Source organism: Achroia grisella, unplaced genomic scaffold (genome assembly GCF_030625045.1).
Source record: "Achroia grisella isolate CSIRO2021 unplaced genomic scaffold, CSIRO_AGI_Agris_v1 utg511, whole genome shotgun sequence".
Classification (NCBI taxonomy): domain Eukaryota; kingdom Metazoa; phylum Arthropoda; class Insecta; order Lepidoptera; family Pyralidae; genus Achroia; species Achroia grisella.
The window spans coordinates 3,655,644-3,669,961 of record NW_026712905.1 but is presented as its reverse complement, the minus strand read 5'-3'; the positions used below and the strand labels follow the sequence as shown (position 1 = coordinate 3,669,961).

Genomic DNA, 14,318 nt, shown 5'->3' with positions numbered 1-14,318 from the left:
ATAAAGGTATTTGATGAGATGTGTTATAATACTCATAATAGTCTTGAATACCGACATGAATATACTTGTAAATAAATACATACGTTAACCCTACCAAGACTACGAAAATATTATGTTTGGAGAATGTATGAGTCAGTGTGAAAGTGAAGCTTTGTAGAGATTTGTAATGTACTGTATTACTCAAGTAAATGACTAATTCAATAACTTGCTTTTATACTGGTTGTTATACGCGATTTTGTTTGTTTTTATTATAGATAAGCGATAGCCTATGTTCGTCCTCGTGATGTAATCGTTCCCATATAATATTTGATTAAGATGCGTTCAGTCGTTTAATAGTTAAAAGGTTACAAATATACAGACGGAATACTTCACATTTATAATATTAGTATGGATTTAACATTAATTAAATTAGGTTTCGGCAAACAACACAAACACAACGTTTTCACAAATATTATACCTTGTTACGATCTTATTATTTTAGCCTATGATCATACAGGTAGATATATATGAAAGTTAGTTTTGTATTTATAATATCTGTAGAAAATTGTGTGGTTTATATTTTTTTGTTCCACTTTATGGTTGAGCTGTATATGTGCATTTTATGGGTCTCGAATTCGAGTCTCGATTTAGTTCTATTTTTAAAATAAATTTGAATACTTATATGTAATAGCAGGATGTAATAGATTTAAACACCCATGTAGGAAGATTTCTATAATATGACCTTTATGGTTTTGGTTATGAATATGGATGGAATGCAAGTTTTTTATTTAACTGTGATTGTCCAATATTTAGTCTCCTTTGTTTTCAATGTTATTGATGGAATTTGATTACACAAAAAAATTGCATAATCCTTTCCAGGATAGGCATCGAGTATATCCTAGCCTATCGTCCTGAAATCTTTAAAATAAAAAAAAGCGAAAACTAACCCGCTAGATTATTTTATTAAGACACATTTAATCATTTAGTCGTGAAAAGGTAAAAATAGACAGACGAATAGAAAATTTTAGTATGGAATGTCTTATAGATGTTTGTAAATAATAATAATTTAAAATGTACATCAACTTTACACAAACGGATTATATTTCTTAACTATTCAGGTGTCGACAATGTTATTATATGTATAGTTCTTCGATGATGTGACAGTAGGTACCTACTATAATACTAGTGGGCACCAAATGTTAACAGGAAAATGATTCGCCTTTTTAGATTTGAATCACGATTCCTTAAATATAATGAATTACACGCTATAACTACTATGGTTGTAATATGTCGTACGAGCATTGATGCTAGACGTAGTTTTGCTCCGAAATGCGAATTTGTTGAGACAACTATAAAACGTAAAACTTTAAAATATTGATTTGATGATTCCGCTATGGAGATTTCTGACTAGTTAATAAAGGTCTAAAAACACGTAGTGAACTAATAAACAAAAGTGGTAGGACAACAAAATAAGCCCAACATTTGTCGTTTGAGAAATGACACTAGTAATTCTTTATTCGTGTAAAGGTGAATTTTGGAGGGAATTTGGGTGGAAAGCAAAACGGCCATCTGGTAACACTGCGTACCACACAAAGTCACATACCAACTTGTCTTTTTCTCTGTCGTTTTAACGTGCGGCGATGATTACTCATCGCATCAGTTTTGTTTTTGTTTCTTGAATAACTGGTTTACCACATATCTATTCGAGTCTAATTTACAGGAAGGACTTGCAAGTTACTTTAAAGAATTGGTTTGTTTACATTTTTAAATGTCTTGATTATGACTAAACTGTGCACCGTTAGTTAAAAACTTAAGTTTTGTTTGATCTAGTGATATCGTCAGTTATTAATGATACTCTTTATTGCACTTACACTATATGTATAATAAGATAAAACATTGTTGTAAAAAATATGAACAAGGATGGGCTTATATTCGATTTTGTTGTCTTAATATAAAAAATACAAAATAATTTGTAATGATATCAGGCATCTCTAAGTAGTTGTTAAGGTTGAACTCATAACAAAATCTCAATAGATTTTGTTATAAGCTATTACATGCTTTTGTTCTTGATTTATCTTTTATTATCTCATAATAGAGTAAAATGGGGGTAAGTCCTCGGTTAACTTGTGCCGCATGAATGACGCTCTGTTAAATCAATTCAAACACAAATTTTAAAGTTTGTATTTGTATTTCTACCTGTGTTATATATATATATATATATATATGTATATATATATATATGATATATAATACTGAATAGGAATCCTAGCAAAATTAAGATGAGATTCCAAAAATATTCATTAAAATCCAAACACGCCCGGACTAATACTGTTGAATTCAGACTCTGCTCCTTGTGGCAGTCAGTTGAATAAAACATGAGACCGAGCCGTTCTTCTCAGGAAAGTATTATATTTCTCGGAGTGGTTGGTAATTCAATGAATAGTCGTCGTGGTATTAACCTAGGATTTGTATTGTATACATGCTCGGTGTGTGTATAGACTGATTAATTTTGTGTTACAGGCAGTGGCGGAGCGAGGCATGAGTGATCAGTGGTAGCGGGTGGCGGTGATGCAGCGAGCTCACGCGGGCGGCGCCCCGCACCCACAGCCCCCCGCCGCCGCTACCGCCCCCGCGCCCTTACCTGCACCCACTCACACGCACTACCGTACACACACACTGTACGCTGATATTGATGATCAGGTAACTTCATACATATTTCAACTCTAAATATGTTCTAGAATTATCAACAAGAATTAATATTTCTGTATTTGTATTGTCTAGATACCAGCTTCGGTGATAAGCAGCGTTGGCACTGTAAGCCTCTCACAGTCGACTACAAACCCAACTCCTAATATAACAATGGCGAACCCGACGAACCCAGGCCACGCTAGTAGTGGGAACGCACCGCAGCCCGTCACTCAACAGACACCGACGCAGGCGCCGGTACGCAACCTGCCCAAGAAACGGAAGTTTGATCCTTCTGAACTAGAGGAGATTGAGCGAAATTGCGTGAACAACATTGCCGTAACCGCTCCACTGCCTGTTGAGTACCAACAGCAGAACACACAACCTATACTACAGGCATCTCCGATAGTTCAACAGCCTTCAATTCCAACAGAAACCAAACCGTTCATCCATTACCCAAACATAGATCTTTCAGAGTGGCGGGATCATAGAGTGCTGGCAAAGCAGAACGGACTCTATATACCGGGTGTGATTAGAGAGGCGGAAGGTTCCAAAGTGACTGTCGAGTTCGATGGACAAGAGAACGATCTTGTCGAGTACTGTGATATTTTCGGGAAAAACAAGTACGATGTGATTAGTGATGCCAGTCCTCAAGTGATTCACTTGCTGGTAGGTTCCGCGTGTGTTGTGAGGACTATGGACTCGAGCCTCCCGTCTAGAGGTGTGCAAAATGTTTTTGTGGAAGGACTAGTTTTTGAAGTGCTCAGTTCACCTATAAGGATACGAGTCAAGGTGAGAAAGTTTCAATACTTTTTAATATTAAGACATCTTGGGATTATCTTATGGTTTGATTGTCTGTTTGATTATGGTGCATAAACATTTTCTTTATTAGCTGCTTACCTAAGCAGCTAATAAAGATATTGTATAATTATGTAGTGAGTGTGTAAAACGGCCTACACTTTACACTAAAATCAGGCTCAATATTTTAATCGACTCGATCTAGGAAACCATCTAGTGCGCTTCTCATCACTGACATGATATTGCCTCTAATTTTAGTGCTGTGTGTAAACTGTATTACAATTTTTTTTTACATATAACAAGTACCTACCTACTATGGTATTGTCACGTGGGCTTATATGTGAATATACTTCATGTCATAGAGATATTAATGCCTTTTGTAAATATTTTGAAACTTTACCATTATTATGATTAGTTCAATTTCTTACCTTAAATAACAAAAATGTTTACAAGTATTTCCACAAATTTTTCTTCTGAATGGAACTTCTCCCGAAAGGGAATCTCTTTCAACTTTTGATATTTATTTTGGTTAAAAATATATGTACCTTACTAGTACAAACTGTTAATATACATGTCAAAGTTTGTTTATTATTTATCTTTTGGCGACTTAACTGCTAAACCTGTTCTCATGAAATTTATTGTAATACCACAAAGTATTTGGGACGCAGCACATACACATATATGTATAATTTTTTATCGTGGTAAACCAATTTGTCCTGGTCATGCGAACAAAGACATGGTTTAATGTTAGTACTTAATAATTAATTTACCAAATTATATATATAGTAACACTGTTGCATCCTTATATTCTCATTCAATATTATTTATTCGTATAATATATTAAACTTCAGATAAGGCACTTATTGTAATAGGTAAATGTAGTATTAAATATATGAATACATTATCTGCTAACTATAAATATATATTAGCTGGATTTCATTAAACTGTATTTTTGTCAGTTAAACACTTTACTACATACGACAGTTACAAACGGCAAAGATTTTCATTATTTATGTATGATGTATTTTAGTAAATAAAAATGGTGAAAGTTTATTTAACGTCATAGAGCTATTAAAAAGTTAGATTACCTTATCTATATCAGGTAGGTATATTGTACGTCTGTAAAATTATCTTATAGTACTACTTATACACGTAGGTACAAAGACATGCATATCAGTGTTCGACCATCGAAACCCTAGTATAAGAATCACACTACACTATATACCTACCTATATACTCATAGGTAAATAGAATATGACATGTCACATACAGTCATTAAGATCTGCGTGCCGCCTTTATGGGATTTGACGAGCATCATTATGAAGCCGGAAACTCATATGAAGCAACTTATGATATCCTAGCTAAAACTATTATTTATATGTTAAAGAAAATCATGTCTTTAATGTCTTTATATGTATATACTAGAACAATGTAAGATAGTGATCCTATGTATGAATGTACGCACGCACTTATCAAATGCAGATAATGTAATGTAATATTCTAATAATCAAATGACGTTTTATTAATACAATCCGATAAAACTTTCACCATTCTTAATTATATATTTAATATAATTTAATTTATTAATATTACATGATTTGTTTACTAGTTATAGTGAGTAGGAATTTGTAATTTTTATAATATACCGGGTGTAGTCATTTTTAAATGGCTTCATTTATAATATTTATTCATCTATTTACTCTTAATCTCCCAGAAATGTATTACAATGAATATTATTTACAGAATGAAATAATATTAATTGTAATACACTTCTGGGCGATTAAGTGTCAATGAATCAAGAATGAAGGGTAAAGAAGGCGGCTAGAATTTTTACAATATCGTTTCCGTGGGTACCTCTGACTCACCTATACCTATTCCTATACTCGTTAATAAAAACGTTTTACCGAGTTATACTTTGTATAAAGCTGTCCTCAACCTGTCTTAACTATTTTCGCCGTCAAGCTTGCTTTGTAAGATATGTTTCAGTTGAAGATAGTTATCATATATAACTCTCAATGAAATTGTGGAGAAAGGAAACATCTTAGTCCTTTCTTGGAATCTTTCTTTCTTTTTTTGACAATTCACACAACGCCATCAAGTCCTAATCTAACCAGAGCTTGTGATATGGGTACTAGACAACTTATAGAAATATACAAATAAGTACAATTATTTTGTAAATACATACATAATATATATAGAAAACACTCAGAAAGATAGAAACTAGTATACTCCTGAATACAAAATGTTTGCACCGTGCGAGGAAGTGAACGCGCGATCTTCGGAACTAAAGCAGTGTGCTAACTGAGGCCGTCGAATCATATCGTAACACATAATGGTTACATGATAACGTGATGATAATGTATATATGGTGACGGTTACCACATCAATCTTAGCTAAGCCATTAGCTGGAGTCGAGTTTCAAGGCGTTTTTGGCTCGGGTCCCGACTAACATGCTGCCCATCTTCATATAGGAGGAATACTGGCCAAAGGGGATGATATACCGGCGCTACCGTGGCAGATTGTCGTCGTCAATGCCTTGACCACAGAGTAATAATAGTAATATTAATTTATATGTAGCCTGTATAGAAAAAAAGCTTGTTTGTATATATGGTGTCTCTTCATAACAACACATATTAGATAGATAGATATTTATTGGCAACTGTCTACAATAAAACGTAATTTGTGTCAACAAGCAGGTGACAGACGGTGAGATATGTAACGAGATGGTGGAGGTGAAGCGAGCGGATATCAGGCTCCTGCAGCCCCCATGGGCTGACGAGTTGGAGGATGCCGGTTCCCATCCTGTCACGATGGCGGGTCACAACATGAACGTGCAACACGTGCACGCACCAGCCGTGGTAAGTGACGGCATTGAAGAGTCTTAGTAGTTAGTCAGTACTAAGGAGGGGTTACTTAGTACTGACTGACTATAAAACTACTAATCCAATGACAGTAGCATTCTTTATCATACATGGAGTAACAACAATTTTACAATATTTGACGTTTGTCGTTTGTGATACATAAACAAGTGCTGACTATGGATGTTTAATTTAATTAATAATATTAATAACATGCATTAAAAAGAAAATATGCCACTAACTCTATTATTTTTCGCGTAGTATTTAAAATCTGATATAATAAAAAAACGTATGGAACACAATAAATATCTCCTTTGAGGTATAAAATATGAGATTTATGTGCAATATAACTGACAATAAAACACTATAAAACAAATGGCAATTTAATATTTTTTATAAAAAGTATAAATTTATTGTTATTTAAAAATATTTAGATTTTACAAAAATAATATTGTTTATGCTAAGTTTGTTTATGCTAACTTAACGGCTTTCCATTTTTGTTTGTTATATTATATAAGTGACAACTTATAGAATTAAAAACTAGAATTAATATTAAAAACATAGTTTTAAAGTTTTTTGTTTGGAAGGATGTAATGAACATAAAATGCTAAAATAGAATGTATAATCAATACCACTATACTACGCTTTGCGGCAGTGAAATAGAAGGCACAATATAAATAACCAGTGTATTTTACACATTGATAAAATATTTGATTATTATTAGTAACAAGCCCGTCACAATTCATTAGGCCACTTACCAGTTCCAAGAAATACTTAATAAAAAACTGCTTGTGCTCTAGAATTTGTTAGAACAAGTCGCTATAGATATTTTTATCTTTATCATTTGTTTAAGAACTGTTATCAATTTAAGATCGATATTTACGAGGCGAGGTGAATAATTATAGCACACATCCAAAGTCCGATACTACGTATGTTAAAGAAAAAATAGACATGTGATTTCTAGTACGCGAACAAACATATTCTAATGACATTAAAAAGGCCTAGTACTTACTCCACGATTGCGTACGAGACACGTGAATGGCGTTGTTGATCATGCTCGGGTTTTGTTTAATAGATTATAGGAAGTTAAGGAATGTGTTGCATATATATCCATCCTTTTTACACATTTGGAATAATGAACAACATAATAATCCACCTTGATCGAAACTAAGGAAATCTATGAGCCGTATGATTGATTTTCAACACTGGTATAAAAAATGCTACATACAAGTTTTTTCTGGAATTGTCTTGACTGTTTCAATCAAGACAATTCTGAAATTTCCTAGTGGAAGATTAATGGTTGTCAAAAATCTTGCCATTTGTATCTACGTCTATAGAAAAGTACTCGCACAGGTGTACGATATTTTGCATATCTATACATAGAATAGAATAGAATTGAAAATCATTTATTCAAATAAACTTAATTTAAGCACTTTTGAATAGTCATAAAAATTTTTTTTATCTACCACTCGTTTGGAAAGCTGTCTCATTACAAGAAAAACGAGCAAGAAATTTGTGTGTTGCTCTTTAACATATAAATCAAATTGGAGTGTCTGTTTGTAATATCGAAATAACCGTCTTTTACTATATGCATATGAATATAAATACGGTACATACATCAAAATAACATTTGTTTGTTCCGGCTAATCTCTGAAATAGCTGGACCAATTTTGACGGGACTTTTTTTGGCAGGTAGCTGATGTAATAAGGAGTATCTTAGGCTACTTTTATTTTAGAAAAATAAACTTAAATTCTACCCGGACGAAGTTGCGGGAACAGCTAGTTATAAATAAAATAACCCTTGGACAATTAACACTACGCCATCTAGTCCGATTGTAATCAGAATTTGTGTTATGAGTACTAGACAATTGAATAAATACTTAGATATTTATTTTATATACTTAGAAATTACTCATATTCACGAACGAATATAAATGTTTGCACCGTGCAAAGAATCGAACCATTGACCATCAGAAGAAAAAACCGCTAGATCACCAAGGCCGTCAAACAACTATTCAATATGTTTTTGTCCACAGCCGTTTCAGATAGGCGATGGTGCTTTCTTCACATCGTCTCCGATGCCTGGCGCCGGGCAGGTGGTGACCGTCGGCGCCTCCTCCAATGGTTCGATGGACTATGGCGAGAGCGATGACGACCTTCGTCGGGAGGATATCATGTTCCCCAACGATTCACAAATGGGTAAGTTTATCCCTTGCTTAGCTTGACATACTGTTGTAACTGGCTAATCAAAAATGTATTTTATATTCTAAATTTGTATTTGAATTTATAGTTCTTTTATATTACATTCTTGTTTTGTCATTTCATTCTGTTGTCAATAGTCTTCCTGAATATATTTTGCTCCGTATACCAAGTCTAGTTTCATTTTACCTATACACAAATAAAATAAAACTAAAACACATACATTCTCTTCGTCTCACAATATAGTCTCCTGCTAGTTTTGAATTCACCTGTCTGAAAAAACGTGACCTGTATGCGTATCGATTTTAATTCTTAACATTTGTAAAAACAAGTCTCGTTTTTATTTCTATCTAAAATTCTGGAAATCGTGATAGAAAATGGTGACCGTGACCGTTACTTTGTTTGTGCGTGTTTGTTCATGTTTAAGTTAGAATTCTTTTAGACCGTGTATGGTCATTCATTTGACATTCTTTGCTAAAAAGAATAATGTGTAACAATAAAAGTAAACTTTTTGCTTATTATTTATGATTAATACATGTATTACAACTAATTTAAAATTAGGCGTTAACAGACTGACATTAGTAAACAGCAAGTTTAATAATATCGAGAGTTCTTCTCTCATTTGTTAAAATTGTCCAATTAATATTTGATATTTAATTAATAAAAAAATTGTTGACAGATTGCAGCAACAGCAAACGCAGCAGTTTGCAGAGTCGTGGCAGCACTTCCAGTCTTATCGAGCGCAGTCTCACACCAAGATCTCAACCCCCTACTCCCAGGTAAGTTCTATAGCTATACAATTCTATTTCATTATTCGATTAAGCTTAAATAACAGGAAATTATACTACCAAAGAACAATCCATAGGATATCTCTTATTTAAAAAAAAGCGGACGTAGTAGCAGGAAAAAGGTAATCTCCATCAATATCCTGTTCTATTATCTTCTTGTCCTTACATATCGTTGATTCGGTGTCATTTTATCATATTACTATAGAATTTAGTTTATACTTTATTACCGGAAACCGCATTATATCAATCTTCTTTGGGAATGCATTTGTTAGTGAATAAACCGTCACTTACAATATGCAGGGATAAAGATAAAAGGACATGAGATGTAAAAACTTGGATATGAATAAAGTAATTTTGCCTATGGTCACTCCATAGACAAAATTAAGTTATATGAATAATAGATGTAACTGTGATTGTGGTGGGGTATGAACTATAATATCTCTCAAGGCCAGGATGCTTACCCATTTCTCCTTACTGTAGGTCCAGATACACAGTCCAGATCACTAGAATGCATTATACCAAAAATTATAAATCGGTAAAATATTGTAAAATGTTGTCTGCAGATCTCAAGCGGCAACCCCGCATAAATATAAAAAGGGTGATGTAGTGTCCACACCGACCGGCATTCGTAAGAAATTCAATGGCAAGCAATGGCGCCGGCTTTGCTCCAAGGATGGGTGCACGAAAGAGAGCCAGCGACGCGGGTTCTGCTCGCGTCACCTGTCGTTGCGTGGTGTACCACGATCTTCTAATACACCACTAGCACAGGGCTCCACACACACTTCGCATCAGAGGTAATTGAATATAAGTACCTATATTTTTTGTGACGTAACATTGAAAGAACACAATTAGTTATAAAATATTTTCTTCAGATGAAAATATTTTGTAATGTCGTAATATACTACTAACGGAATAAAGTATAAGTACGCCGTGCAAGAGATGAAATCTTTATTATTTCTTTTTTTTTATTACATTCTTTATAATTATTTATATTAATGACAAATAGTTTATCATGATTATTTTCTATCTCACAGAAGATCAAATAAAACCAAATAATTTAAATTGCAGAATACAATGCTTTTAGGTATATATAATGTAATGTCCTGTGTACTCTAATAAATATTTAACGACTTCTATTTATAATCTTTGAAAATAAGCTATAAATACTAACTTTGACTAAACTTTTGTTTAAAATTCAATTATACATTTTGGAAATTTATAGTGTATCGTGTATTCAGAGCGTAATCGGATGTGTGGTACACTGGCTAACTACTACTAAATATTTCAGAAGCAGCAGCAAATCATTATCGTCGAGTGGCACCGGCGTGGAGGGCGATGAAACATCACGGGAATCTGACACCACGCCGCCGCACTACCGCGTCACTGGACGCTTCGACCCTGACGAGACTGAGGCCGCTAATATGTTGGGTACGTATATACCCGGTGTTTAAAACTTATGTATACGAATTAGCTGAACGGTGGTATGTAGATTGATATTAACTTGCTTCTATATTTTACCACTAATTTGTGTTAACAATAATACCCAGACGTCATATTAGTAAATAATACATCTTGTAACTATAAATATTTATTTTCTTTATCAATTTTTAGAGGTTTCGTATGGGAATATAACTACGATTTGTGTGTGCAGTGTCGTTGGGCAGCTCGCGGTCGGGAAGTCCCGGGGCGTCCCCGGTGGGCGGGGGGTCCCCGGGGCTGCGCAACAACGTGTTCGTGCCCATCTCGAGCCCGCAGCCGCAGCCGCAGCCGCCGCACCAGCTCGCGCACCCGCACCCGCACCCACACCCGCATCCGCACCCGCACGCGCACGCGCACGTGCACTCGCATGCGCACTCTATACACGCGCATTCCGCGCACGCGGCCACGCTCAACCATCACCATCTTATCAGGTAAGACACTAATATTTGTTTAGATTAAAATTATTATAAATGCATTTTTAATTCAAAAATACTTACTTGGGTATAGTTATTTTTATGATTTTACGGTTGTGAATTAGCTGTAAAATCAACTGAATAATTACAAACATATGTAGATTTACATTTGATTAAATTTGTAAATATAAATTAATATAGGATATTTTAGAATGAAATTGTCAAAGGTTCAGTATAAAAATATATGGCATCAAAATATATATTATAATAACAGAGTACGATTCGTGTTATCAACTATTACAGATCACGATTATTGTCAAGTATATCCAAAATTTTTACTTCCAGGCCAGAATTAGTACGACCAAGTAGAGTGAGTTCCCCAGTTAGTGGTGTCGCCACTAGCGTCATCAGAGTCTCACCGGCCCCTTATTATCAGGTATTTAATTTAAACACAGAAACCCGAAACTAAAATCATTGTAGTTACAGCAATTACAATTATAAAATTTAATTTCAGGCCGAAAACCGCAATGGATCCACTACACTCCACAACAGCACCCAGTCAAATGTAATCGGCGTTCAAAGTTCAGGTTTGAACATCCAGAGCACTGCACAATCCGGTCTTAGTGTACCCTATTCAACAACATTACAGTCAAACTTGTCGTTGCCGTCGAGTATATCTCTTAATTTGAACAGTATAAACACAAGCTTACAAACGAGTGGCGCAAACACGATCCGTAGCACCAGTAACGAAATCCCCCACAATTTAATCGTTCACAGAGGTATACCTTCGTCAAACGGGGTCGATGTAGAGCAGATATACCGACAACCCATACATATTCGCAACGGGATCCACGAATACCGACGCGAGGAAGTGTCACCTCCAATGAATAACCATGAGAATTTTTTAAATAGAAGAGTCTCGGAGTACGATGAGGATACGATTCCTCAGCGAGAAAACAGCATACATCGCATCGTGATAGAGCAGCGGCCGCCGGAGTTGTCCGAGACTCGCGTAATAGAAGACAACAAGATAATAAAACCGGCACCGCTTCAGGCACGCGTCCTTTCACTCATGGATCCGGACGCGAAGGACCAAAGGAAAATTTATGTGATACCTCAGAATATTGAGAAGAAATTTGTGCTGATAAAAAACGAACCAGCTGACACTATTCAGGTGACGTTTGTTAATTTTATTCCTGTGGGTATATAGTATTCTGAATTTGTTTTTAATGGAATATAATATAACCAAAATTCCTTTGAATTTAGTAACAAATTGAATAACATGTCTGAATTTTAATGAATATCATGATTATTTATATTTTTAATAGAACATTGATATCTTTTGTTCACTTAATAAAGCATGATTTAAAAAATTGTCAAAATACATTTTATAGAACTAGTAAATCAAGTGTTATATGCATACCAACGAGATAATTAATGAATCTGAAATTACACAGTTGTTTTTTTATTTATATATTTAGATTTATTTATTTTTCCATTTTAAAAATGTGATTCCCAATATTATATTGGGTTCATATTTTTACATATTGAGTCACATCCAAAAGAAAAAAAACAATATTAATACATTGTCAAGTACTGATATTTTGATAAACATAGAATGCTATAATACCTACAACTATATAAGTAGCATATATTTTATCTGTAACAATAACAATTTCAGATAGAACACAAGATGAGTCAGATAACTCAACGTATAAATAACAATGACATGGAACCGGACCACAGGGTGCTAGACAATGGAGACCACGTGAGTGTCGATTTAAAAAAAAACACAATGTGTAAATAATATAAATTTACAGTCATAATATTGCTTCTCAAACTTATAATGACACTACAGTATAACAATTCAATGGACGTAATATAATTATTGACACTGCATTCAATTTATCAAATTAAAGTTATAACTATCCAAATTAGTTACAATTCCTTATAAATAATTGAATATTATAACATGTGCTAAGAAATATGGTTTATATAAATATTAATCTGAACCTCTATATACAGAGTATATAGAGTACCTAACGTAACTTCAGAATATTTCTCTATCCCAATTGTGTAAAGAAGTTTTCATTTATTTTTACCAATTGTCTTTTACAGATCAATAATGTGAACAGTAGCGCTGTTATAGTACATCCCAGTCAGTTACTTCCTGTTTTGCCACCGCCTACATCGCATACAGCTATTATTGGTAATATTTCTTCTTTATTACTATATACATGGGAAAATATATACATGTCAAAGCATCATACGAACCCTTTACTTTTTAATGTTGGGTCTCCATAAGCTAATGCTTATCGTTGCTATGAAAATCAATAGTGACGTGATACCTAATATTTATATCAATGTAGCATTACTCAGTCTACTGAGCATAATTTGAACTTAATTATACATTAATTGCTAAACTTAATTGATCGTCATGCCATAGTTATTACATTGTAAATATTAGGTCATACATGAAATTATGAATACATAATAGAAATTAAAGTTTATCTAACTGATACGGAGCGTATTACATTATAGTGTATAGGTACAATTCATACTAATAAATTCAAAGATATATTTCTCTGTTTGTTACTTTTTCACGGCTAACTGACTGAACGCATCATAATAAAAATTAACATGAAGATTGAATATAAACATAGATGAATTGGCTTAGAAGATCTTTTATTTAAAAATAATTATTATAAAATATTTGAAGTCGCTAGTATTCGTATTGTCGTATATATCGAAAAATAGGCTGGCATCAAATCGAAGAGAAGGCAGATAGATCCCTTTTAATATAATATTTTTTCCTGTAATAGTTTCGACGAGTGGCGTAGCTGGTAGCGTGTTCCCGTGGCAGTCGCTGGTACCATTACTGGGCGGCTCCCCGCCGGCCGCGCCGCCGTCCCCACGCACGCCACGCACACCACGCACGCCACACACGCCACACACACCACACACGCCACACACACCACACACCCCACACACGCCACACACTCCTCACACACCCCATGTTAAGACTGAGGACCAGATCAAGACTGAGAATGCAGGTAAATTTCCTCTTTATTACACTGTTATAGTTTTGTTTCACGGTTTTACAATTATATAATTTCTTT

General features: G+C 34.3%; 1 protein-coding gene across 2 annotated transcripts in view; it reads left to right on the top strand.

The window, feature by feature from the left end:
• Nucleotides 1–14,318, top strand: part of LOC131846402 (protein capicua homolog) — a 39,944-nt gene that overhangs the window by 9,157 nt on the left and 16,469 nt on the right. The window contains exons 2-14 of one of the 2 annotated variants that reach the window (XM_059195684.1): nucleotides 2,500–2,679; nucleotides 2,761–3,456; nucleotides 6,159–6,320; nucleotides 8,357–8,519; nucleotides 9,199–9,298; nucleotides 9,871–10,101; nucleotides 10,596–10,735; nucleotides 10,959–11,217; nucleotides 11,545–11,635; nucleotides 11,714–12,373; nucleotides 12,881–12,967; nucleotides 13,318–13,408; nucleotides 14,022–14,252. In XM_059195684.1, the coding sequence (XP_059051667.1) occupies nucleotides 2,548–2,679; nucleotides 2,761–3,456; nucleotides 6,159–6,320; nucleotides 8,357–8,519; nucleotides 9,199–9,298; nucleotides 9,871–10,101; nucleotides 10,596–10,735; nucleotides 10,959–11,217; nucleotides 11,545–11,635; nucleotides 11,714–12,373; nucleotides 12,881–12,967; nucleotides 13,318–13,408; nucleotides 14,022–14,252 (3,043 nt within the window). In that variant the 5' untranslated portion in view covers nucleotides 2,500–2,547. Of the gene's footprint in view, nucleotides 1–2,499; nucleotides 2,680–2,760; nucleotides 3,457–6,155; nucleotides 6,321–8,356; nucleotides 8,520–9,198; nucleotides 9,299–9,870; nucleotides 10,102–10,595; nucleotides 10,736–10,958; nucleotides 11,218–11,544; nucleotides 11,636–11,713; nucleotides 12,374–12,880; nucleotides 12,968–13,317; nucleotides 13,409–14,021; nucleotides 14,253–14,318 lie in introns of both variants that reach the window. The other variant, XM_059195683.1, reaches the window with a different exon arrangement.